The following is a 27,687-nucleotide window of genomic DNA, read 5'->3' on the forward strand; positions in this document are numbered from 1 at the left end:
CGATATTGTAAAAATGTCTGTGATCGCACTTTTATCAGCAAAATAAACTATATTAATCTGGCATACCTCATTACTATAATACTTGATATAGTACATTTATATGTGTGCTTTGTTTACTATGGAACCCATAGTGACACAATTTGATAGTGATAAAACCTTGATTTCTTTGTATAAACCTGATATTAGGCTCTGAAGGTAGATAATGATACATTATACATAGTGATAGATTAGATAATGATACATTCTTTACAGCACTCACACACACACTGCAAAAGGAACCATCAGCAAGAAATTTGTACTTCCGTTTCTTAAAACACTAACCATTAAGCACCACAACATTAACATTATAAATCTAGAGTCAGCTGTAGTGAACGACCTTGAGCATTCATCTCAATACAAAAAAACTTAAATATTTAAACACTTTTCGAACAATCATAGGAGATAGCTAAAGTTAGTTCTCACTCAAATTATTTTACATTTTCTTTTCACGTGTGTAATTTTTAATGTCTAAATAATAAAGTGTAAGAAAATTTTATATTTTTTTCCAGAATAACCAGTTAAAATATTTTCTTACATAAAAATTGATTGTTTGTGTATTAATTGTACCATTAAAATGAAATCTGCATCCTAAACTTTTTTAGGTTTTTAATATTGTTCTTATAGACAAAATAAAAATGGCTGCAAGTGCAGCTGACTGTCAAATGTCTGGAAGATCTCCACCTGACACTCAGACAAATTATATGACAGATTATAGTCATCAAGACCTATAGAATATTTATATGGCACTGAGATTTTATGACAATATCTGATTAAGAGAGGTGCTGGTCCTCTAAGTATCAGATAGTAATGTTTGCAATCCATACAGTCCTCAAGATCTATATGATAATGCATAGGGTCAGATTATATGAAAATGCCTGATTAAGAGGTTTTTAGTCCTCTAAGTATCAGTGAATGATGTTTGCAATCTGTACAGTCTTCAAGGCCAATAGGATATTTATATGACACTCAGATTATATGACAATACCTGATAAAGAGGTTGCTAGTTTCTCTAAGTATAAGATAGTGATGTTTGCACTCTATATAGTCATCAACATCTATATGATAATGCATAAGGTAAGATTAAGAGGTTGTTGGTCCGTATCAGATGGCGATGTTTGCAATCCATACAGTCTTCTAGATCTATAGGATATTCATATGAAACTAACATTATATGACAATACTATACTAGCTACTTAAGAGAATGTTGGCCCTCTGAGTGACAGACGATCATGTTCGCAATCCATAGGCTAGCATTCAAGATTTGTAGGTTTTTCACATGGTAGGCCCTACCCTGATTTCATGACAACACATAGATACATGAGAGAATTTTAACCTTCTGAGTGGCAGATGGTAATCTTATAATCTGTCATATAACTGTCACGTGTCTTGAAGACTAGTCTGTACATTGCACGTTACATCACTTGACATTCCGAGAGTTTGTAAGAAAATATTACAATGGTTTTATTACAGAAATAAAATAGCAAACAAGTCATAAATTCAATTCGTAATAAATTTTATTATCTTGAGCCAAATTTTATTTACTTTTCAAATTAATACTACACTTGATAATTTATTTATTTTGTAGCTTTTTTTTGAGGTCCCAGTTTTTCATCAGACTCCATTGCTTCAAATTTATTAAGGATTCTGTTCAACTTTTCACTTGTGTCTTCTCTGGTGGACAGTCTTGGAAGTGGCCTGTAAATAAAAATTGGAGATAAGATCTTAGGAAATGGTATCTTTAGACAATATAAATTCTTATACTTAAATCAATCCCATTCATTGACTATCATTCTATTTGTTTAATTCAGTAATGTTTTTTAGTTTAAAATGTAATAAAGTGTAATATACGAGTTTATATTAAATGAACATTCTTCAATATTTGAAGAACTCTTTTACTTTAAAAAATTTATGAAACAGAGAGGCCGATTCCCTATTAAGCCTTATTCTGTAGGCCCTCATGGGCCACTGTTCTGTGCGAGGATCTTATACAGAATAAGGGAAGAGTCGATACAGCACAAAGTTGATGGTAATGATCAAAAGTGCTGCTGCCACAGACAGGATCTGACCCTGCACTATCTCAAACTCAGATCCAAAGTCCGACGTCACAGACTAAAAGAAACATCTTTAGTCTATGCCGACGTCTTAATACTGTTCGATCACTGGCACTCCCCTTCGACTTAAACTCTTTTAATTGAGAGTGGAGTGAGAGAAAGAACTCATTAACAAATTGTGAATACAAGGCAGGACATAAAGCAAAATTTCAAACCTAAAACCTCATGCCAGTTGATGGCACCTTTTTCATTATCACTTTTATATCAATGTGATGACCTTAATGTAACCATAGTTGAAAGAATGGATAGTTGAAATTTACTGTCACAGTTCTCGAGCACCAGCATGCTTTAGTAAATGAGACCACCCAATGTTTAGTATTTTTTTGTCATTTTAGTAGTTTTTGACGTATAAATTGAACATCTCAACTAAATTGGATGAAACCCTTTGTTGATATTGTTCACAAACATCTAAAATTTCAATTACATTTCAGTTATAAAACCTCTCATAACCCACTGAGGAGAGAGGAGTCAAAGTGGAGAGTTAGTACGTACCAAACTAAAATAATTTTAAAATATTAACCAAAAGTTATATAGAAAAGCAAAATATATATGAATTGTAATGATCAAAATACTATTTACACTATGTACAAAAGCCGCTTTTGTTTTTTTTTAGTATTTCTTCAGAGTATGGAGCTCCCAGATGCAGGAAACCACACACAATTCAAGTATTACCAAGACTTTCACCTGACTAGTTCCTCCTATCTCTTTGTATGCTTACACACGACACTGTTGTTTTGGATATTCATTTTTGTCTATTGAAGGAACATATAAGGATATGACACTGGGTCAGCCTGAGTGGTGGTTCACCAGAAAGACGGCCACCTAATTAATTCAATATCCTCGTATCAGTATTAATATTTTCAATATTTTCTTGTAGCAGTTTGTTTATGACTTCGAGATAAAATCGTGATAGTAATGGTTTTTGTGTTAGTTTTACAAAGAAATAATGCATGCACATTACGCTAATAGATTTAGAATATGAAAAAGACTTTCAATGCACTTTTGTATACGTATTATACTAACTACATAAGTGAGCACCTTGTCAGGTCTATCAACAGCACCCATGTCATTATTATATTCATAGGTTCACTTAAGTTTTTCAATGTTTTCTTTGAAAAGTAGTTCACTTTCCAGTATCAACCATCCATGTCATTAACATGTTCGGTTGAAGTCATCAACACTTTTCTCTTACCAACCCACTGCACAAACTTGCTAGTTCTGACATTGTAAATCTACACATAACTCAGCTATAATGGGAAGTGTTAAATTAATATCAATTTTGGAGTTTAACTGCATTTTACCTTCCTCTTAGTGCAGCATCTGACAACTGATGCTGTCACAGACTTGACTCCTGAAATCTGGAGTCATGTTTGACTGAAGATATAAAAAGTCAGTGTCAAAGAAGCTATTTTAAATGTCTTCAGATGAACATGACTCCAGATTCCAGGGGTCAAGTCTGTGACAGCGTCAGATTTCAGGTGCTGAACTAAAAGGAAGGTGAAATGGAGCTAAACTCAACATTCACATTGTAAACCACTCTTCCTCTAACCTTCAACTCCTTTTGGAACTCAGCCCTACTTAATCTGATACTTATAACAGTGCCACATACATTAGCTTATCCAAGTGCAAAACCTGAAACAGGTCAGGAGCAATAACAGTTTTCAATGAACAATGATGCATGTTCAAATAAGGGATAAGCAAAGTTGTAATAATTGCTTTCGATAAATCCAAGTTTTCAGTGTTTGGTATGCCCCTGTCTCGTCCACTTTATACACTGAAATCTCATACCCTGATTCTCAATCAAACAAAACATATGATTTTAACCCGAACCTGTACCTTTTTGATGGAATAAATTGAAACCTAATCTTCCCTTGAAAATGAGGTGAAGTTTTATGTAAATGCATTAATAACCATATCAGTTGATATCTTTATTTTGGATAAGCTACCTTACAGATATGGCTGAACATTTATACAAAAAATGCAGTGAATTCAATATGGTGCTTTAGCTGTTAAAAATTTAGAATATAGTTCTTCTGCAATTTATCCGAGTATTCAGGTTTCTAAATATTTTATTTTTTTGTGAGCCATTAGAAACGATAAAGCTAAAAAATATTGGCCTCTTTTTTGTAAGTGGTTGCCATTTTTAGGCCTTGTTTCAGGTAGTGGGGCAAGGGATAAAACAATAAATTTATATAGCCTTTTTGTTCTAATATAAACTCTATGGCATTATTCGGATCATTAAAAAAAATTTTTTATTGGCATGGATCAGAATATACAATTTCATTGATGGAACGATTTTGTAGATCAAAAATATTCCATACATGAAGATATGTCTTTTTTACATCTTATTGCTTGCTTCTCTTGGAGTTTCTATGATTTCTTTAGAATTGTCCTTTTTTGGAGTTTTTCTAGTTTGTTTCGAAGTAGAAGAGCAGTAACTATCAATATCACTTACCGTGCTATCCAAATCGCAATTAATTATATGAACATCACCTATAGCATAATAGTTACAATAGCATATCTATATTCACCCCGTCCTCTGTCTCACTGATCCATCCAATGTAATAAATACAGGGCCCAATTGTGAACTAGGAACTTATAAAATCTGTAGTAAATTCTCTTTGTTTATTGTTATTGTGGTATTATATATCACTATAATTACCAATATCAATGAGCAAACATTGAAAAGTTGTTCATAAAATAAACACTGACTCAACTCAAACTTCCACAATTCATGTACAACACAAAGTACGTGGTCCCCAAATAATTTGATAAATATCCATGAGATTCCAGTACCAACCAGACAGCAATTTCCTTCATGTTATCAACATACAGCGCTCCTTTGAACAAAAGTATAAATGGAAAATGAAACTCAGGTATGGCAGTTCTTTGAATAATAGTGTTACACGAGGCTACATCGTGCATTGCGGTTGACGGTTTAACTAGCGTTGCAAGATATTTCTCAAGTGTGGCGATTAAGGATTCAGAATAAGCCTTGAATAGCGGGATTGGCACAGACCATTATAGAAGTATTTAAGAAGAAGAAGAGACTTTTTAGTACTTGCAGCTCACAAAGTACTTTCAAAGTTATTATATTCTGTAACTATTATTAAACAACTATATTGTCATATTATATTAAAACACCATATACCTTGATGTATCAAACTCTATTTAGATAAAAACTTAGTACTAATACAATTAAAACTGCTTCATTTTACTGAAGTCAATAATGTAATGATACTTACGGAATAACTTGAATTCTCGGCTCCACCGAAGCCCGCATCACGTTGGGGACTTTGTCTTTTGTTGGCCTGAAATAGTTTTTAATATTTAAAACAACAATTAAACAAAATACTTCCGTTTCTCCTTCAGATTGTGAAATTCACATAGTTTTCCTCCAACATTAGAAACTGAACTCTTGGCCTTTCCTAAAAACTCACATATAAATTTTCTTTTCCTGCACCTACAATCCATCTAGTTTTGCATAAGCTGTGCCTCTAGTTGTTCCAACAAGCTGTACCCCAGGAGATCTCACTGTTAGCTGGTTTATACCTGTCAGTGGAACCTACACTGGGTATAACAAAAATCAATGTAATCTAAGCTACCTGATGGATGTCCAGGAGTGGTATATCAATAACCACTGATGTGGAGGTAAAAGTGTTAATCAATATGTCTAGTTTATTGCAGAGAAGTTGATAGAGACTGCTAAAATTGACAGGGCTTCTTTAGTATTAAAAGGTTTTTACAAGCATAAACATGAGGAAGTATTTGCGCCCTTTGACTGGATGAGGCTAGAACAGAACTAGTCTTCCCTTCTTCCAAGGAGACATGACTGAGGTTGTGCCCATTATCTCTTCATGGAGGTTTAACATGATATTTCGACAAGATGTGGCCCCTACCCACAAACTTACCTGTCCTGAATATCCTTCACTCTGGAAGCAGCTTAAAGGTCATTCTAGTACTACATGCAATGAGAGGTTTCTTATGTTCTGAGGTCCCAAGTGAACAACAAACCCAACAACAACCTACAATCTGGTGAGGATGATATCAGCACAGCTAATTAGGATGCTATCAGCTCAGCTGGTGGTGGATGCTATCAGCAAAGTTTGTGAGTTTGTTTCCAGCACAGCTTGTAAGGATGAAATCTTACTAAGATCTGAGCTTAGCTGGTAAGGATCTTTTATTACTCGTAACAATTGCACATTGTATGGCAAACGTCATAATTCATTCTAAAATTTTTAAAACTCTCATCACATTACCACCTCATCCAGACCTACAACATTGATCATACATTTAAGTCTCATTCATCCTTCTCCAATTCCAAACCACTTCAAACGCTGGAGTCAGTCATCGAGTTTTTGCCGCTTTGGGCATTTGACATATTTCATAGAATTGAGCAATCTGTTGATGAAATAAACACTTGCCTGCGAAGGCAAGTGGTCATAAACCACCGTTCTGTGTCTTTCAGTATGGTAGTTATCTCTGCTTCTGATCTCATATCCGTGTATATCACACCCTCTTGTTAGGGCATATTTAGACATACAGAACACAGTTGTTTCCAAGATGAGTAAAGTCAACAGTTGCAAATTTTTAAATGCTGTCCTGCACAAAACTCTGAAATTCAACTTTGCAATATTAAAAATTGCTTTATTTTGAAATTTAAACACCCTGATTGCTTGCACAGGCAACCAACAACACCACTCTATAGGAAAGGTGGGAGTGAATTAACCCATAATATGCTATAATCAGTACCTGACTAGGGCAGTATCAGGCCAAGGACTTCAAAAATATATTCCTGAGGACAGTTGGGCGCAGACAGGGTCAATGTGATTATCCCATGTCAACCCTCGATCAAGGAGTATTCCAAGAAATTTTGAGGAGTAGACTTCCTCCAATATGGAATCTGCCTATATGACGGCTGACCCACATTGGGAGTCCACTAGGCGCAGTGCAAATTCAGCACATTGGATTTTGAAAAGTTTGTTTTGAAGTATTGAACACAATTGTTGAGATCGACAAAGGTTCGTTGCTCTAAACCTGCTAACTTACCTCTGAAACAGAGGGTCGTGTCACCAGCACACTCCATGATTTTACCATGCAGCAGTGATGAATGTATGTTGATGATGTATAACAGGAAAAGGATGAGACTGAGTATTAAGCCCTAGGGAACTCCATAACTCAGTTTAATGGTTTGAGATTTGAACCACTTGACCTCTCTGACTTAAAAATTATCTAAGCCATAAGAGCTGCACGCCTCAGATGCCAGGAGATTCTAGTTTTTCAAGCAGTATTTCATGTTCAACACAGTGGAATGCTTTAGAAAGGTCAAGAAGCACACTTAATGAAACTGTCAAAATTGAGACAACCAATAGTTACTTATTAAACAGGGATTTTCTTTCTTGAAAATTGGATGCATTTTTGCAATTTTTAGGAGAGAGGGAAAAACTCCTGAGTTATAAGATAAATTGACTAATTGAGTCAGTGGTTTTACAATATGCATTGACCATTTTTTATTAACCACATGGATCTCAATTCGAGATCATTCGATTTTTTGCTGGGAATTGTTGAATGATTTGATCAAACTTTTCCTCAACTACTCAGTGGTTGAGACTATTGGACTCTGTCTGTGCATGGTATTCACCTGTGGCAGTGATAGATGAGGGCTATGCCCACAAGCAACAGTCTGTCCCTAATTTTGACTGTTATTTGCTTGAATTCTTTACGTTTATTGTTAAGGATGCCTCATACAGTTTTGGAAACGTTTTTTGAAGAGATCATTGATTTTGAGACATCATATACTTTTGCAGCTTAGATTACCTTTCTGTACGTTGTTTTATAGTTTCGGAAAGAGATTTTGAACTGTTCATTGGCTGTTTTTCTGTTTATTTCTGAGAAAAATTGAGTTTTTCTCTCAAAACCACAATGCCTTTGGTGACCGAAGTATTGTTTGCCCTTTGGACAAAATTAACTGTTTTTGTAGGGCAACAGATGTTGAGATAGAAATTCAAACAGTCATTGAAATTTTTCTTGGCCATAGTAGTCTGAGATTGCTGAGTTGACCACCGACACTGTGACATTTGAATGTTCTTGATGATGTTGTCAATAGCCGACTGCGTTGTGGCCATCACTCTCATTGGAGTTTTTACCAACAGTTCCAACAGTTCAAGGCCAAATGACATCAGCATATCAAGTACTCGCTTGGTGGATGGATGGTTGCTGTCCATGACATCCATGTTGAGATCCCCTATCAAGACGTAATTGTATTGATGGATAGTTAGGTCAGTAAGCAATGCTTCGAATTTTGAAAAAAACTGATCTTCATTTCCACTAGGAGACCTGTAAATCCCTATCACAATTAATATTATATACCTGTTTGTTTGTACTTTGATCACAACTGCTTCAAAATATTTTGAGATTTTTTCTTAGATTGGATATTTTTTGAAAACTAAATTTTGTCTCAACAATTGCAACACCACCTCCTTTTGAGACCTGGTAACAGAACAAATTTGCCAATTGTAATTTGGAATTTTACAAAGTTCAACGTTTTCATTGTTGTTCAGGCGGGTGATGGCGTGCTGGCGGTGAACGAGGTTTCCCCCAGAGTCGCAGCTGCACCGCCATCTCTGGACCTTCAGTGGTCTCACATAGTCTCATTGCTTCCACAATCATCCTAGCCATCTGCTTGCCCCACCGAAAGAGATGTTCGCCGTGTCTCGTGAAACACCTACGGCTGATGTCATCGAAGTTTAACATTCTAAGATTGTGCCGAGCAGCCAGTTCCTCAATTTAGGCATTCACAAGCATGATATGACCATGGACAGGGTGGGCCCAGTCCAGGTCATGGTGGTGTGACAGTGTGGTGAGGATGATCTTGGTGCTGTAAGACCCAGCAGCGATGTACCCCTCCAGACGGCAGTAAATATTCCGCTGCTCGCCAACTACCAGGTCATTAGACCACCAATCGTATCAGGTGTTGTTGGAGCTGGTTACATGATATCCAGAAACCGGGCGTCAGGCACACACTCCACCCGTGTTGGCCCGCCAACACAGTTGCAGGGCCAATCAGTCTCTTAACAAGTCCAGCGAAGTGGTAGTCATGACTGTCCACTAGAACAGTTATGGACTTGTAATGGACATTGTGTGTTCAGTGGTGAGACGGTTCACATAGTGACTTGTTATTCCCCACTGTCTTTTTATTACAAACAGTCACTCTTGTCATGTTCTCAACAGCTTTGATTATGCTCCACAACTTTTCCCTAAACACCGCCACAACACTTCTCCATTTTTTAGGGTCCATTGTTGGCTATTTGACATTGTTGTACACTATACAAGGTCAAAGGTAATAAATTAATTGATTAATAACAACTATGCATATATAAAATATTAAAAATAATAACAGTCAACAACAATAATAAAATCAACAACAATAAGTATAGTGAATAAGACCAGGCCCAAAATGTGTATTTTGTAGTATTTAAAAATAAAAACGATTTATTTGAGTAAGTATAAAGATATTGAAATAATTTCTTGACAGTTTTATTAATGAATAAATAAAAAAATACCTTTATTTTCCGAGTGTATTCTCAGTTATAAACTCTATTTCAGATTGACTTATAAATAAAATACTCAAAATAATAACACTAATAACAACAAAGTAATAGTAAATAAAACAATAACATTAAAATACTTAAACCTAATATCAGCCCAATGCTGTTGGTCATTACTACATTCAACCTTAGAGTCATCACTTTATAGCCAGGACTTTAATTCTTAACAGTGTATTTTTTTAACTAACTGGAAGGCAGTTAATGAATTGCCAAAGTTGGAAAACTTTTGTTCTGGCTGCAAGCAATATGACTTGAGGGAAATAAATCTTTTTCCCATGGCAGGTACTAAATTGAGATACCTCCTTCCGATATGATAATCTCTCACTGAGCTCATTCAGTTTGAGAGCTTTGTGGACCATGCTATTATTGCTAATCATTCCACTCAGGCAAAAGCCCAAAAGGACAATAACATTTTGAATTTTTTGCATTCTTTCCATGTTCTCCCTTGAGATGTTATTCCTGTATGCAGGATAACAGTATCAAAATACTAATAGAATCAGTGACTGCAAGAGTTGGAGCTTCGCGGATTCTGGCAGCAGGTTTCTGAACTTATACAGGGCCCTCAACCTGCCCAATGTGTGCTGAGAAGCATGTGCCACATGGTGTGAAAAGGAGAACTCCCTGTCCAATATGATCCCAAGTCACACATGGTCAAGTCACATCACCATCTAGTATGACAGCAATTCCATTCTCTCGGAGAGCCTGTATTTCCAGTGTTAGAGTTATATGAACCGTGGTACACTTCGTACATTGAGCTTAAGGCAATTGGCAACTGACATCCTGAAATGTTTTCAAGAGATCAGCATTAATTACTTCAATAGCAAGCTCTACATTACCATAGGAGCATATGCAATTAACATACAACTGAACTGTGCAACTCCGCATGCAACTAACAAAGTAGTCAGATGTGTACAAATCAAACAACACAAGCCCCAGGCAATTTAATAATATCAGTGCTAAATCCAAAATAGAATTATGGAATAAAACTCCTGATTTATGGAAAAAAACTTTAAAATAATCTGAAAAGACAAGGGAACTATATTTGCTCTGGTCCCTTGCATCTACAGATCGCTAAACATATTCGTCAAGGCAGTACATATACTACAAATTATTCAAAATTCAGATTGCATCTTAGGCAGTATTTTTTCTATGGTCAGATGGTTCATTATTATTTCATGAGCTGCTATATTTCCACAACTTTTGAGATTGCTGGTAGTATTGAGATGGGTTTTAGGTCTCTGTTACTTTTCACTGTTTTCACCTTTGCTAGTGGCCTTTTCTATGCTTTTTAGAACTTTCCTGACAATAAGGATTGATTAATCAACCAAGTGCAAACAGATTCACAGTTTTAAACATTTCAATTGCGATTTGATCATAGTCTACAGCTTTTGATCTGATATCAATAATTGCTGTCTTCACTTCATCTGATGAACTCCATGCTGTTCAATAGATCATTTCTCTTATTTTCATTAAAGAAGACCAAAACTTGCATGCCTATTACACTTCCATTGCCCACATCAACAAAGAACTCATTTTATGTGGTCTACATTTAAACAGACAGAAAACTTGATTTTTTTATTATAAACAACGTCACATTGTCTAAAGATTAAACAGCATTTCAGATGACAACAGAAGACAAACAGTTGTTCTGTAAGAGAAATTACCACAAGAAATTATATTGAACATTATATTTATATATTCTACAAATACTAAGAACAAAGCATATATTAGTCAAATTATGTAAAAGTACGAAGTACAAGAAAAGCGGCCAATTGCAAGCGATAGATTGCCCACTGGTCCTGAAAGGTTAATCCTGTTTTCAATTATTTTTTATGTGTTTCTATTACTCCAGCCATTGTTTTCCATTGAGAACGATGTGAACCGTGACAATTTCTTATATCCATATTCCTGCATGGGTTGTCTGTACTCAAAAGTCACGTTATTTACTAACTAGTGATATTGGTAGGCACTCCTATTATCATTACGAGTTTCAACAATTCATCTAACTTCATTCATTTTGCTCTTACCGTCTTCATCCAAATCACTAAGGACCTCAAATCGGTTAGATGTAGGTATCCCAGAGGCAGCAGTATCTTTCTGTCTGGAACCTCTAAACACAACATTTAGCACCCAAAATATTTTAAAATGGCAAAGATAACACTATGTTTCAAAATATACACAAGATACATAAAAGTTGAATAAACGTACTCCTAAAAGAATTATATGGGTAAAAACGTTAGTGGTCAATGTATACAAATGTATGTCATAGCTGTTGCTATGCCTACTAGATGATACGTCCATCTATATTACTCCCATTGTGGGAGTAAAGTGAGTTAAACAGGGGTCAATGTTGTAAGTAACATCATATCCAATCATTCCTAGCCTATCCTATTGTTTACCATTACTTTAACATTTACTTCCAATTATATTGTTAGCAGCATAAAAAGTTTTTTTGTAAAAACAAAATACTGATACAAGTTTAAACTACAATGCTGTTGTAATATAAATTGCTGTACTACTTACCCTTTTTTCCCACCAGACCTTGAACGAGCTCCTTTAACCCTGTAAAATAAATTAATGAGCGTGCTTTAACACAAAAACTACACAATTTTAGTAAGTAAATTAAAATGTGGATTTCCCAATGTGGACACAGTTCTGTAATAAAGTTTAATGGACATTATTCTCATACTAATAATTGCCCCCTTCCATGCAATAGAGTTTGGTAAAGAATATACAGTGACATTTCAAACACAATAATCATAAATGAATTAACTTGTACATAGCAAAATAAATTCAAGATCTCATCACAATATTTGAGTGGGAACAATTTTTATAATTTTCCATGCAAAACTAACCAACTACCCAGTCACTGACAAATTATTTTGCATCTGAAGCAGGATCTTTTGGATCAGTACTGTGTTGACAACACTAGTATCAAAATTATTGTGTTCCATTCACTGTTAAATCAGATGGCAAACTTCAATAATGATACTAATGATAAAAAATAAAATTAATTGTTAGAAACACAACTCATAGTACAAAGATCAGCAAATTCCAAATATTAAAATTCAGTATGTAATAATAAAATTCAGCAACACAAATTAGAAACAACGGATCAAAGAAAGGGCAATGAGTCTTTAACTTCAGATCACTGTGAAAACAGCTTTTATCATATGTAACCGCCTACAGACTGACCATCCGGTAGAGTGGTCTTTGTTCTGTAGCATATAATGAAGGCTTACAAGGCTGCCATTTTTCTACCCTTGCAAAGGATGTGGAGGTCACAGCAGACTATAATTCTTGTCATGTTTATCAGATACTAACGTAAGGTTATGTAAACAATGAAAACATGTATATGTTAAAATTATATTATATATAGTGATTCTGCATAATGGACGAACTTAAATGTTAACACTGTTTTATGGTTGATGTTATCCGAGTCCTTGGCTCGCTAAATGTTAAGACTGACTAATTAAATAGAATAAATTAAACTTACTTGGTTTTGGATGACTCTGAACCCAAGGATACGGAAGATGGACTAGTCTCAGGGGCCTTTGGTTTTGTCTCAGGAGGGCTGCAGAAAAATTAACATAAGGCATAAGTTCCATTGACAAAAATGTATAAATCATTTACTGCTTCATATTACTTGCTAATTAAGTAAATTTAGCTGATTTAGTGAAACTTACACTCATCAACTACTGTATTAACCCCTACACTTAAAATCCTATGGCAACAGTGATTATCAGTACTTGCTAATACTGTATGTCTATTTATGACCGGTTGCCATTCTGAGACCAGTTGTCAAGATTTTTCAACATTATGTTGAATGGTACATTCAAAACATGTTACTGTGGTAAATCCTGTTAAATCGTTGTTTCAACCCCAAAAGTCTTTTTTATAATGAAATTTTTCACTTATTCATCCAGTAAATAATTTTACACTGACGAATGGCAAATCTTACTTAACCTTAATCTAAGATCCTTAAGATATTCAGAGATACTCCTTACGTGCAGGATCCCGAGAAAATGAAAACCATGGTTTAGTTTTTCTCTCCATTCCATCCATCTATACGTTTGATAAAGAATTCACCTAGAAACTTGTAAGTTTTGTATTAATGTTATATTTTAATGGGAGCAATTAATGCTATTATAACTTACCACTAGGTGAAAACAGATTATTGTTCGATGTATTAAATAGCAGTATATGAATCTGCCCATAACCTTGATGATTACACTAGAATTTTAAAACATTAAATTTATTACAGACAAATACTGTAATGTTGTTAATACTGTAAGATTTTAGGGCAGCGGTTTTTTAACATTTGTGCCTGTGAACCCAGTCAAGAGATGTACAGAGGAAAGTTATACTAAACAGGGATATTAATAAACACTCTCCACCGACTACTACAAACAGCTCAATAAACACAAATGGTGGCCTAAGAGAAAAGTCGGATGCTGCACAGACTGTCTATGAATCTGAGACTGGCATTGGGAGTGTCATAAAAGGCTACTAATGTAATATTACTTGATATCAAACATGTTAAAATGTTTCTTTTATGGATTTTATCATGAAAAAGGCCACCTCATGTTGCACAACTTGTGCCTTAAGTATTATTTTTTACAAATAAAAATGGGTCTCTTTAGGCATCCCTTATCTTTGACAAATGGAACAAATAGAATCTCAAATAAATTTTTAAATAAATCTTTAGAGTTCCCAAAATTAATTTAATCTCTAAATAGTAGCCCATTAGTTATTATGACAACTAAAATTGTAAAAAAGAATATCAAAAGTGATTACTTCCATGTTATGTTTTTAAGGGAACTTGATTAACCTACTGTAATAGGTTTGAAATAAGTCTTTACACTACTGAAACTGTAATATGTCTTTAGAAGTACAAAAACTGTAAATTTCCGTTTCATGAACCATCCTCGTTTTGAACAAATTTTCTCACTTTGCACTGAACAAATTGGCAAAGTTAAATATAGATTTCTTGATACATTAAAAAGGCAATTTAAGACATACCGCTGCTTCTGCATTTCTTCTAAATCTACTATTTCATCTTCCCACGCGCCCATGCCCTTCCGCCGCTTCGCAGCTCCGTAATGACTAGAAATTAACCCCAAAAAATTAGAATAGTAAATATAGTTCAATGGGGCTATTTAGAACAATTATAATTTTATTCTAACTAGCAAAACATTTGTGGTTTTAAAAACAATCATGATTAATGTATTTACTTATTTTTATTCCTAAATTACTTTTTTTAAATACCTAATCTTTTAAAGTTAAGTGTTTGAATTACGATTTTCAGACTTCTTTATATACTTCCAAAATGTACAAAAGCAGATTGCCGTACTATCAAACCCACTAGTTTTCATTATATTAATCTCTGTAACCTAAATATCAATGTAACCCTAATGAAAAAATTGTTTCCAAAGTTATTTTCTTAAAGCTACACATAATATAATACCAAAAATACTAGACAATACATAGAATTGACAGGGTGTTTGACAAATGTGTAATCCAAAAATTTTAAAATGATTAAAATTAACAATTAACAAACATGTAATTACATCTTTATTTTTAAAGAACCTTTATCACTTTTTTCATTAATTGTCTCTGATTTAATTATAAATTCTCTGTAAGAATATAACATTTAGCATTATAATTTTACATGATTGGTTTATTTGCAACTACTGTATTATTTCTTTATTTACAGTGATTACACTTTTTCCTGCAAAAGTGATAGAAATAGAATGTTCTCAAAAGAGCATCTACTCTGCTAGCACCCTAAAATATGCAAATTTATAAAAAACTTTCAAGTTTAGAGCCCATTTCATTCTCAAGACATCCTGTGGACAGAGAGGATAAAATGGACAGGTGCTAAAACTTACCTAATTTTATGATATCCCAAAAATTTTAACTCCAACAGTACAAAATGGCCTGCAACTATAAAACTGTTTATGATTTTTCTAAAGAGGAGGGTGATTTTGAAATCAGTCATGTTATTAAGTTTATCTGAAGGAACTTAAAAATAGTCAACCATTTAAAAGCCAAAATGGGGGATGGGACTTGTGGAACAAACTTCTAAAGGGCCTGGAGGGTATTGAAAACCTCTTAGAAAAAAGGGGAATCTGAGGCTGCCCCAAAAAGTTTTGAAAAAATTTAGGGTTCCCCAACAGTGGTTTTATGTATTTCTGAAGTGCAGAACAATCTTTCACTCACAAATCAAATGTGCTTACTTTTCTCAGAGAGAGATACCGGAATGCCGTATTATATTGTAAGAGAAATTTTAAGAAGATGGTCTCTCCAGGAGTTAAATAGCTATGTTGTATAGATTTTTCCTGCAGGATCAAGCTCTACATTGCTGTCTTCACTTTCTTACAGTAAAAATAGTTGCTTTAGATTTTTTTCTGACAATGCATTGAACAATCTTATTCTGACATGAGATGATTTAATCAAAAGCAGCCATTCTATGGAATGGCAATGGAAAGTCTTTAGTATGTGTAGTGTTCTTGATAGACAGTACAATAACACAGTGTATAGGGTGATGACTGTTATACAAAATCATCCATATACTCTTATGTCCAGCTTTATATTAATTACATTAAGATCTCTCTACAAATATCTACAGTTAGAGACCTCTTAGCTTTTCAATAAGCAATTTTGTCTGCTGTGAGACGAGCTGAAATCAACTGCATGCTCATGAATCTGTTTTTTAGGGGAGCCTGTATTATCAATAATAACTGTACCAGTATGAAATATTAGTCAAATTGATTAACTTTGAATGTGTAAAAGAATGATTATTTTTTAATGCTTACAGCTCCTTGGCCTCAAGCCACTTTGAGCGTGTCCCTATGGTCTGAAAAGTTGTGTAGCAAATCCAGGCTATGGTTGCTTTTAGAATGTCAGGTAAGTAACCAGAGCTAGCTGAGTGAATGTGCGGAAGGAGCTTTGCCTTTTTATTGTGTATATAGTCCAGGTCGATTATGTCACACTGGCTGAAAATATAGGTACCTATATAATTCATGGGCCTACTTTTCGTACTAGAGATCTGTTTGTTAATTTCTTCAGAATTTATGACCCAGTATATACATCTACCCAATGCAATACTTCTAGAACTAGAGATGGTAGAACAGTAACCTCCCAAGGATTTTGAAGATATGAGATTTAAAAACATCTTTTAATGGTTTTCTGAAATGCAAGTGAAAGATTTCCTGCGCAAACAAAAAATGTTGAAGTTTTCTTAGAGGAGTACCGGAACGCTGTTCCTTCTAAAATTGAGCAATGCATCTACCACTGATACATATGCTTTTAACTAGTTGGATATTTTTGAAAACAACAAATTTCATAGAACGTGGAAATGGTATGTATGCAATTACTAGTGACTGATACTCATACTCAGCTTTGAGAAATAGCTCAGTTTTCTCTAGCGTTTCATGCTTCATGGGCTTCATGCTGATTTAAATCTTGAATCTCAAAGAGTTAGACTGATTGGATGTCTTTGGCCAGAGAGAAGGTCATTGGGATGTAGTGATAAATTATAGGAGTCATATCAATAAAAATGCATTACATACCAACTTTACGTTTGAAGGCTATTGTTTGGTTTCTTGTACTATTATTTTTTGCTTCCATTAAATTTTACATAAAACTTTTACACTTCACCATTTAAAAATCAGTTTACATACATTTGTAGTTGTAAATTAGTTCCTAATAAGAGAAATGACAAAATCACCACGTTCTAAAATATGCACAAATGCTATAGAAAGCAAGATATAACACCCATGACATTTATTTATTTTAACGTATTTAACCATTTCCCAAAGTTTGGTACACATTTTCAAACACTCTGTAAGTATAGAATTGTAACATACGTTTGATCAGCAGTTGCTGGAGCAGGACGTAGTCGAACTACAGGAACTTCTTCCTCCCTGCTGCCAGTCACTCGATCAATCCAGTCCCTGAAGATGGTTCGGAGTTTCATGATCTGAACAAAAAATGGCAAAGTAATTTCTAGAACAAAATATATCATATTCAATTGACAGTTCTTAAGGTTTCATCAAAATGGAATGTTTCAACTGGAAATTATAAACCACTCAATCCTAATGAAATAAAATTAATTCACAACTTCTTGTTATCAAGGAGGATAATTTTTTTATAGTATCGCATTATTTTTGTTTAATTGGGAATATGCATTAATATTACCATTATGTACTGTAACAGCAACAAAAAAGACAGGTTTTAATGTCTTAGATATCTCATTGAATACAACTAATTTTCAAAGTAATAAAGAAAAAATCATAATTGTGACATTGTACTCTTTATTGGAAAGCAGGAGGCAAGGAAAAGGGTCATTTTGAGCATGGTGTGAATTGCATCTAGACCAACTCACCGAACCAATCCATCTGATCTATAAATACTGCTAGGCATGGATGTAGCCAACAAGGGAGTCAAGAGGTCCGAACCCATCCCAAATTTTCAATTGCTACAATTACAGGGTGATTCATGAAGTTCTCCCCCCACTTCTACAGCACATTGTACTAGTAAAAATAATGAAAAAATGTGTTATATATACATAGGTCCGAAAACGCTTCGTTAGCGAGTTACAGCTAGCGAAAGATTTCGCCTGAATTCCTGGGTAAAGAGTAAAATAAAGCCATACTGAACTTTTGGAAAGGTTAATTAAGTTAGAAGTATCGTGGATTATTATGTATTTTTACCTGATAAAGCTAATAAAATAGGTTTCAGAACTGTACCTGTAGTAGTTTTTGAGGGATTCAGGGTTAAATGCAAAAAAATTGGGGCACGAAACAATGTTTTTTTAAGTTTGATGTACAATAACTTTGTTAAATTGGTAATAAATACATAAAATCAACAAACATTAATTGTAGAGAATTTAATTCTGAGAAAATTGATATAATCAAAGTCTAAAATAAAACAGAAATAAGTACCAAAAAATCGATTTTATTCAGTATAATACATTACTAGCTGTAAAGAAATACCGTACGGTATTTAGTTGAAATAAAACAAAAACAAAATGTTTGTTCCTTAATGATGAGATAAATTGAGAAAACAAGATTAACTGTTAAATAAATTTGTTTGTAAATAAAAATATCATGTTTTATTACGTTGTATTTTTTTTTTAATAAAAATTTACATCAAATGTTCGAAAATAAATGAAGCAAACATTTTCCCATTATTGTTTACTAATCATCGAAATGCAGTTTTTTGTTTTATTAATTTCTAAGTTGGTAACGCACGAATAACAGCTGATCAACAATGGTATTCTGTACTGTTACGTTAGAACTGTGTATTATTGGTGTTTTGCAAGCTACAGCAGGAGATCGGGTTCTGTGAATCGTGTTATTAAATGCAATTTTTCTGTGAGTTATAATTCGATTGTTTATTCAGTGAAAAAATGCCTTACTTATTTACATCAGAGGAATACGCTGATATGGTTTTTATTTTGGGTTACTGTAATGGTAATGCTAGAGCTGCTGTAGAAGAATATGAACTACGTTACCCTAATAGGAGGATTCCAGATACCAAAACAATTTCAGGAACTTTTCGTACTCTTCGGGAAACAGGATCACTACCAAGTACTAGAACCAATTATGAACGAGCTGTCCAACTTGATGATGATATTGTTATTAATGCTGTTCATCGCAGTCCAGGTGTAAGTACACGACGTGTTTCTAGGCGGATAGGAGTTTCGCAGTCAACGGTGTGGAGGTCACTTAATCGAAACAAATTTTATCCGTTTCATAAACAAAAGATTCAACATCTACAGCTAGGGGATGGTCCGCTTCGCTTGGAGTTTTGCAACTTTTTGAATATTAATAATCAACTCTACAAGCGTATTTTGTTTACGGATGAGGCACAATTCACTCGGGATGGTGTCAATAACTTGCACAATGAACACTCATGGGCAGAAGAAAATCCACATGAGGTAGTGGAACAGAACTTTCAACACCGATTTAGCGTCAATGTCTGGTGTGGCCTTTTGCACAATCGGCTGATTGGACCTTTCATATTACCTGGACGCCTAAATGCTGAGTTCTATTTGCATTTCCTTCAAGAAGAGTTGCCGCAGCTGTTAGAGAATGTTCCTTTACATCTCAGACAAAATTTGTACTTCCAGCATGACGGAGCACCTCCCCACTTTTCACGTGCCGTTTCTGCTTACTTAAATCATCAATTTCCTGGACACTGGATTGGTCGTGGAGGGCCTCACCCTTGGCCACCAAGATCACCAGATCTATCTCCATTGGATTATTGCATCTGGGGATGGATGAAAGACATTGTATACAAGACAAAAGTGAATTCTCGTGATGAATTAATTGCCCGTATTATGGATTCGGCTGTGCAGATACGGGGAAGTCCTGAAAAATTAAGAAACGCAACAAAAGCAATACACAAACGTGCTGCAAAATGTGTTGATAATGATGGCCTCATTTTCGAACATCTATTATAAAAAGGTGCGTACGGTTGGCCCAACCTGATTAATTTTGCTTAAAACTAGTAATGTATTATACTGAATAAAATCGATTTTTTGGTACTTATTAAATAAAAACCATATCAGCGTATTCCTCTGATGTAAATAAGTAAGGCATTTTTTCGCTGAATAAACAATCGAATTATAACTCACAGAAAAATTGCATTTAATAACACGATTCACAGAACCCGATCTCCTGCTGTAGCTTGCAAAACACCACTAATACACAGTTCTAACGTAACAGTACAGAATACCATTGTTGATCAGCTGTTATTCGTGCGTTACCAACTTAGAAATTAATAAAACAAAAAACTGCATTTCGATGATTAGTAAACAATAATGGGAAAATGTTTGCTTCATTTATTTTCGAACATTTGATGTAAATTTTTATTAAAAAAAAAATACAACGTAATAAAACATGATATTTTTATTTACAAACAAATTTATTTAACAGTTAATCTTGTTTTCTCAATTTATCTCATCATTAAGGAACAAACATTTTGTTTTTGTTTTATTTTAACTAAATACCGTACGGTATTTCTTTACAGCTAGTAATGTATTATACTGAATAAAATCGATTTTTTGGTACTTATTTCTGTTTTATTTTAGACTTTGATTATATCAACTTTCTCAGAATTAAATTCTCTACAATTAATGTTTGTTGATTTTATGTATTTATTACCAATTTAACAAAGTTATTGTACATCAAACTTAAAAAAACATTGTTTCGTGCCCCAATTTTTTGCATTTAACCCTGAATCCCTCAAAAACTACTACAGGTACACTTCTGAAACCTATTTTATTAGCTTTATCAGGTAAAAATACATAAGAATCCACGATATTTCTTACTTAATTAACCTTTCCAAAAGTTCAGTATGGCTTTATTTTACTCTTTACCCAGGAATTCAGGCGAAATCTTTCGCTAGCTGTAACTCGCTAACGAAGCGTTTTCGGACCTATGTATATATAACATTTTTTCATTATTTTTACTAGTACAATGTGCTGTAGAAGTGGGGGGAGAACTTCATGAATCACCCTGTATATTTCTAGCAAATGGTTATTATTATTTTTTAAATAATTCAGTACTACAACATGTATTGCTGAAATATCGTTCTCAACAAAGAAACAGGTTAAGATCTTTTTAAGGAAAAAATGGTGCCTTGGTTTCGGTCCAATTTGGAAAAATATCAGTTGTCTTGAACCACCCAACTTTTTTTTCTGTCTACATTCTTGCTACTAGGGATATCCGCTTGGATCAATTAAGCTACCACCATGATTATGTGGGGAAGACTAGGCTGATCACAGAGCTTGAGAGCCCATTTGAGAACATGCATTTTGATATGTTAACCATTTTGCTGCTCAATTTGCTCACAGCCTGATCCAAAACCACCAAGCTTTTGACCAGAGACATATCAAAACTGCTAGGCCGGCTATAGACATTTTGAAGTGTTTTATTATCATTATTAGATATCGTATAAAGCTAGAATTTGTTTTCTTGTTTTTCTAATGAGTTCTAGTATTAAAAATAATATTAAATTGTTCTATATTGTAACTCAGAAATAAAAAATACTTAATTTTTGTTTTGAGTTTTTTATATTTTTGTGAGATTTATCTCTAAAAGAATATTGAAGATTTAACTCCATGTTTATCCTACATATAGCAGTAACCCGTGGTTTCACACATAATTTCATTTGAAAATAACAGGGACGCCTTTGGCATTTTCTTTCTGAATGCCATTCCAAACACTACTTAGATAAGTGATAGGCACTGGAAAACATTCCAGTCTCCTGATCCATTTTAGATTTAAGTGTAAAGATGGAGCCCTGATGACACAGCACTTTGCATGACATTTGTAAAGTGTAATTGACTTTGACAGATGAATAACAAACAACAGACATTTAATATCACCTGTTAAAATGTCTATAAATTATTATACTTGTTATTCTTGACTTTTGACAGACTATTAACCCTGCAAATGGCGATAATTTCATCCTGTAGTGTCGGGCTGTTTTAGAGCTTCATGCAAGGTTTTTAAATAAAATGTAAAGTAAATCACTTCATCTCTACTTATAAAAAAGTTAATAGGAAGAGTGGGGCTTTTAAGACACACTGTATATGTTATAATTATTTTTTCAAACGTCATAAAACCGGACTCTGGCAGTTTACACGTAAATTGCGGACATCCAGAAAACTGGATGTTGGCATTAAAAGGGTTAAGAAATGCCAGACTGGACTGGGTTAGCTTACAAAGCAACAGATCCATGAGGATACATTCACTCACTTACTCATACAATAATATATATATATTGGGCAGGCATAGCTTACCTGTGTTGTAGATCCAATTAATGCAATAAAAAATAGTAAATAAAACAACAAAAAGAATAAATTTGGTTTTCTTGCAGTTCCATAGTGTCCCCTGAATTCCTTGTTTACTGGATTGATGAAATCATTTACTTTTGTAATCTGGAAAAAATGTATCATGTATGTATAAAATTGATTGTTTCAATATGCAGAATTAGAATTACATAACCTTAAAAATCTGGCTGTAAAATCTAAAACAATTATCCTTTTTCTCTCATAACCTCCCCCACCCTCATTCCCCCAAATGTCATTCATTCTGAATTGATTCCTTATTTCAAAAGAATGGTTATTAGTTTATGATAGAAAAGTTACATCATCGAAGCACACTCTATAGGTAGAACATTTAAAGATTTTTTAACAAGACACTTTATTGTGCTGTTGAGAAACGTAAAATATCACATCATTACAAATATTTCACTAAAAGGGTTCAGAATTTCTTTTCGAGAGTATAAGTTTTTCAGTGGCATAAGGAATTAGAGGGCCGAGAGTTAGTTGAAGATGAAGCTTGTTCTGGAATGACTTCAACATGGAAAACTGATGAGAACATCAAACGAGTGAGGACTCGGGTGAGGTCAGACCGTCAACTTACATTAAGACTAATGAGTATAGAGTTGAGTTTGAATCGTTCCACTCTTCATCAGATTCTGACACAACAAGTGGGTATGAGAAAAGTGTGTGCCAAGATGGTACCAAAAAACTTGACAATTGAACGAAAGGAAATCACAAGTATGTATGCCCTGATCTTCTTGACAGTATTAAAAATTACCCACATTTTTTCAGTCATGTGATCACTGATGATGAATCATGGGTTTTTGAGTATGATCCCAAGACAAAACGACAAAGAGAAGAGTTGCACACTTCCCAATTTGACAGATGAGCAAAAATACCAAGCATGTGAGAAGCTGCCAGTAGAAGACTGCTAAATAGTGGTGGTTATCAGATTATTTTCAAAAATTTTCACTGGTGATGAGATATAAATACCATTTTATAATTTTCCAGCTCAAGGAGTGAGTTGCAAGTCAGTGTTTGAAAACGAGCCATCCTCCACAGTGTTCAAGAAACAACGGTCATTGAGGAAAGTAATGTAGACTGTTCCTTCACGAATACAAAACTGGTGAAGGCTATTAAGTTAGAGGGATAAAGAACTGTAACAGCTACTTGATGCACTGAACAATGGTTGCCAGACGTTCTTCAGGACTTGATCAACAAGGGTGTAATTTTGCACCATGACAATACCTCTTTCCACGCTGCTGAAAACTTTGGAGATTCTGGACAAAAATGGTATCAAAACATGAAGAACCCCCTTATTCACCCAATCACACTACTGTGTGGTCGTTGCTTATTTTCGGAAGCTGAAATTGATGATGAAATTTGTAAATATTTTGCCTACATTCCAAAAATTGAGTGGCTAGGTGCTTTCAATGAGTGGAAAATCCAACTTCAAAATTGTGATGACGCTAGAGATTACTTCAATAAAATTTAAACAAATTAGTATATAAAGGGATTACTAAGAAAATACTTTTCTATGGGCATCTAAGAACCCAGCAGGGATCACTTCTGGCTGGTTTATACCTACCAGTTGAACCCACTACTGGGCACAGCATAAACCAATGTGCCACTTCAATCTGGACAACCTTATGGATGTCCAGTAGCAGCACATCACTAACCGCAAATGTTGAGATTCTGGGGTTCATGGGCAATTCGATAGGTCTAGTCTACTGTGGAAGATGACTGTTGGAGTTGGTGGGGTTTGTTCCCTTACCTCAGAGGTTCTTGTTAACCTCAACAAGGGTGTGCCACCCCCTGCCTACTTTGACTGGAGAGGCTGGTTCAGAGCTGGCCTCCCCTTCTTCCGGGATGACTTTGAAATGTAGTGCCCTAATTCTTCCTCATGGATCTCGATAGGAGGTGGCCCCTACTCCCTAACCTTACCTATCCTGAATATCCTGTCACTCCGGAAGCAGCACAAAGGTTCTTACAGGACTAAGTGCAATTTATAAGCTTCTTGTCCTAAGAGAACAAAAAAAAAAAAAAAAAATGGGCATCTAATAAAAAAAATTTTATTAAAACAATATTATGCTATTTACAGGTTTAAAATGGTGATAATTTTCAGCTTTAACAAATTCTATGGAGACAAGAATTTTACTAAATGCAATAAATTAATAAATGTATATGTAATTAGAAAAATCACTTATATCAAATACGTCTAAATCTCGTATGAAACACTATCCTTAACTAATGACAAATTTTCACCTTGTAAAGAATAAAATATGAATAGGACTTTACATAAAACTATAGTTTTTGTTTAATAGTTACTTACCTTATGACCGGCAAGTATATTTCCAATAGCTGCATAGGTTAAAATTGTTACAGTATAAGCAATGAACAGTGAAAAGCCGAACACAACATCTTTATAATCCTGAAAACAAACATTTTACTAAAATTCTTATTTATAAAATAATTGAACATTTTAAACTGATTAACTTTAATTTCTTAAAGTAAATAATTCTTAAATATTAAATTTTTTGTCTCATTAGCAAGAATAACACCAAAATATGACATAAACTTATTACACTTTTTGCATAGTTAACTTTGCAATTCACGTTTCCACATTACCAGAGAGAGTTCAGGAAAATCTCAGATTGGAATGTTAATTAACACAACAATCATGCATTCTCTGAATTCAGTCCCCATGCATTTACAGTTGCATTTTAGACGAAATTAAAATTAAATCTTTCTTGAAATAGAATAATTTTGTAGATATGGTTTATACCACTTTTAACCATTTAATAGTCAAATAAATGCTATAAGTGAATTGCTAAAGTTAAATAAAAATTACTGGAATCTGGTAAAAATTTGCTAAAACATGATTTTTAGAAAATATTAATTAGGATTAAAGTATAAGTTTAAAACTTTTAAATTGAAAAATCCTATGATTTACTAACAAAATAGATAAAAAGGTAGAGTCAAAAAGCTCCTATAAAATCTAGAAACAATGAATAAATACTACTAAATATAAATAACTAGCTATTTCCCGCGGCTTTGCACGCTTTCCGTAAGCTTTGCCCGTGTATGTGAACTTCTGGTTTAATTGAATTATATTTTCAACACCGATGTAGAGTTTGCCTTGTTGCCACGATCAAGAAAATATGTTTATGTTTATAGCCATTGTGCACGTACATGTACTTTATTATAAAGTGGTCTAACACTCAAACTTTAAGTTCAATCAGAAATGTATCTTAAAGACAAATATACATAATAACCTAGCGCCTTCAAATAGTGTTTGGCTATGTAATATATGTAACTGTCTCGTAATTGCAGTTTATATAGTGTGCAGGCGCTTTTAAACCTTTTATCTTTTGCAGCGCCGCTTGGTAGTGAGTTACATCAATGGGCATAGCTTATAAACCTTCTCCGTGGAAAAATACGTATACATACAAATTTTCATAATGGTCTGTCTAATATTTTGTGATTCCATAAAGGACAAACACACAAACATTCATTTATTTATTTATTTTTTTTTTTTTTTGGGCAAGGCCTTTCGAAACCAAACATTTCATCATCAGGCGACCTTTGGTTTCGAAAGGCCTCGTCCAAAAAATAAATAATTTGGAAAAGTATTGTATTATTTACATTTAGTAGTATTTATAAGTTTTTTCCAATTCCTCTAAGGGTCTACTAGAAACAATGGTTTACTAAAGGAAGAATATATCTAACTGTAGTTGAAAGCACTATGCCCCTTTATGCCACTTCTTTTCATTACTTCCATAAAAAGCTGCAAGTTATTTAGGAAAACTGAGTTTCTTCATTACATTTTGAAATTTCATCTTTAAAGCATAATTAATGTTTGTTTTTTTTAAGTTGTATAGGAAGCACAATGTCCCATCTCGATTTATTTCAAGAAGTAGGCAATTTGATCAAACATGTTAAATATATCCTTACATATGTTTATTCTTATTTATTTTTCTTAATCGAATAATACTGAAAACTAAAGGCACAAAATACATCACAACAAATCTTTATGATGAATGATGTGAACAATCCCATTTGATACATATTTTAAGTTTGTAATCGATGAAATTAAAGTTCAGAGGCATAAATATTGATTGTTGTCAATGTCTGTACAAAATTCAAAGGGTTTGGCTTTTCATTGGTAATGTTTATCAAAATTTCTGTTGTGTTTTACCCACAAATTAAATGCAACCTTTAATAGACTATTGTTGAAAAAGCATTTTTTAAAGATACACTTTGAGCAATTTTAAAAATTGTACTATTACTAATGCAGTAGTTGTTGCGTTACTTTTGTTTCTACATCTTTAGGTAAAGTTACAATCAACAGCTCTAATGGAAAATTTATAACCTCTACCTTCCAAAGCCAAAGAAACATGATTGGCCCAGACATCTGCAATTATAACAATCAAACTGGAGATAACAAGTATTATTATAAAGTAATAAATAACTGAACTATTAAAAACATTACTTATTAATTCAAGACTAAGGAAAAATTAACTAAATACAAAGTAAAAATTATTGAGTACCAACCATTTTAAACTATTAAAACATGACAAAATTTGATAGGAAGTATGATATGTAAATGTGTGAATGTTTAGTCCATGGTTACTGGAAATTTAGATTTACCCTTGCACCAAACACATCAAAAACACCCCATGTCTTGTCTGATAACCATGTAGTGTAGGTCTTGTTTCCCTACAACAATCAATAGATGGTCAAGTAAATAGAGGTTTGTTTATTATAAAAAATCATCCATATGTTTTATAAAATTAATCACATCTAAAACAGTAGTTGGTCAAACTCATGTAGCCTGTTGTGTGACATATTTAAGTAATATTTAAGTAAAGATAATAAATCAAATTATTGTTTCCACTTTTGAAATTCTCTGCAGCCATTGGATTTTCTCTATGATAGATTTGAAGTGCTTTTTTACTAAATTTGTTGTGTATCCACAGGATTTGAATCCAGGAAAATTTGGTTAGAAAGCCAAAGGGCTGACCAAAAACTTTCATTGGTGCTTATAAATGTTTAAAATGAAAAAATGAAATGAAAGGAAAAATGTCTT

General features: G+C 33.7%; 1 protein-coding gene across 4 annotated transcripts; it reads right to left on the reverse strand.

Annotated features, from left to right (window-relative positions):
* Positions 1–1,535: 1,535 nt before the first annotated feature.
* On the reverse strand, positions 1,536–27,344 carry LOC124362006. Of its 4 annotated transcripts, XM_046816141.1 has the most exons (10): positions 27,153–27,343; positions 24,931–25,029; positions 22,575–22,712; positions 17,629–17,741; positions 14,780–14,863; positions 13,254–13,331; positions 12,281–12,319; positions 11,785–11,867; positions 5,396–5,461; positions 1,536–1,734 (listed from the first exon to the last, which is right to left on the reverse strand). In XM_046816141.1, exons 1-9 carry the CDS (start codon positions 27,153–27,155, stop codon positions 5,433–5,435), a joined length of 666 nt encoding a protein of 221 aa, XP_046672097.1. In that variant the 5' UTR covers positions 27,156–27,343; the 3' UTR covers positions 1,536–1,734; positions 5,396–5,432. The 4 variants fall into 4 exon arrangements, with proteins under 4 accessions (XP_046672097.1, XP_046672096.1, XP_046672099.1 ...); XM_046816140.1 differs by lacking the exon at positions 11,785–11,867 and having other exon boundaries at positions 27,153–27,344; XM_046816143.1 differs by lacking the exon at positions 14,780–14,863 and having other exon boundaries at positions 27,153–27,340.
* Positions 27,345–27,687: the final 343 nt, after the last annotated feature.

Source organism: Homalodisca vitripennis, chromosome 5, assembly GCF_021130785.1.
Source record: "Homalodisca vitripennis isolate AUS2020 chromosome 5, UT_GWSS_2.1, whole genome shotgun sequence".
NCBI lineage: Eukaryota > Metazoa > Arthropoda > Insecta > Hemiptera > Cicadellidae > Homalodisca > Homalodisca vitripennis.

Bases quoted from the DNA above. Each gene is read 5' to 3' on its own strand.
- LOC124362006 (XM_046816140.1), bottom strand. The intron at 13,332-14,779 runs GTATGTCTTAAA...ATTTTTCTGCAG, and splicing joins GAAGAAATGCAGAAGCAGCG to CCCTCCTGAGACAAAACCAA. The intron at 5,462-12,280 runs GTAAGTAGTACA...AAACTATTTCAG, and splicing joins AGGTCTGGTGGGAAAAAAGG to GCCAACAAAAGACAAAGTCC.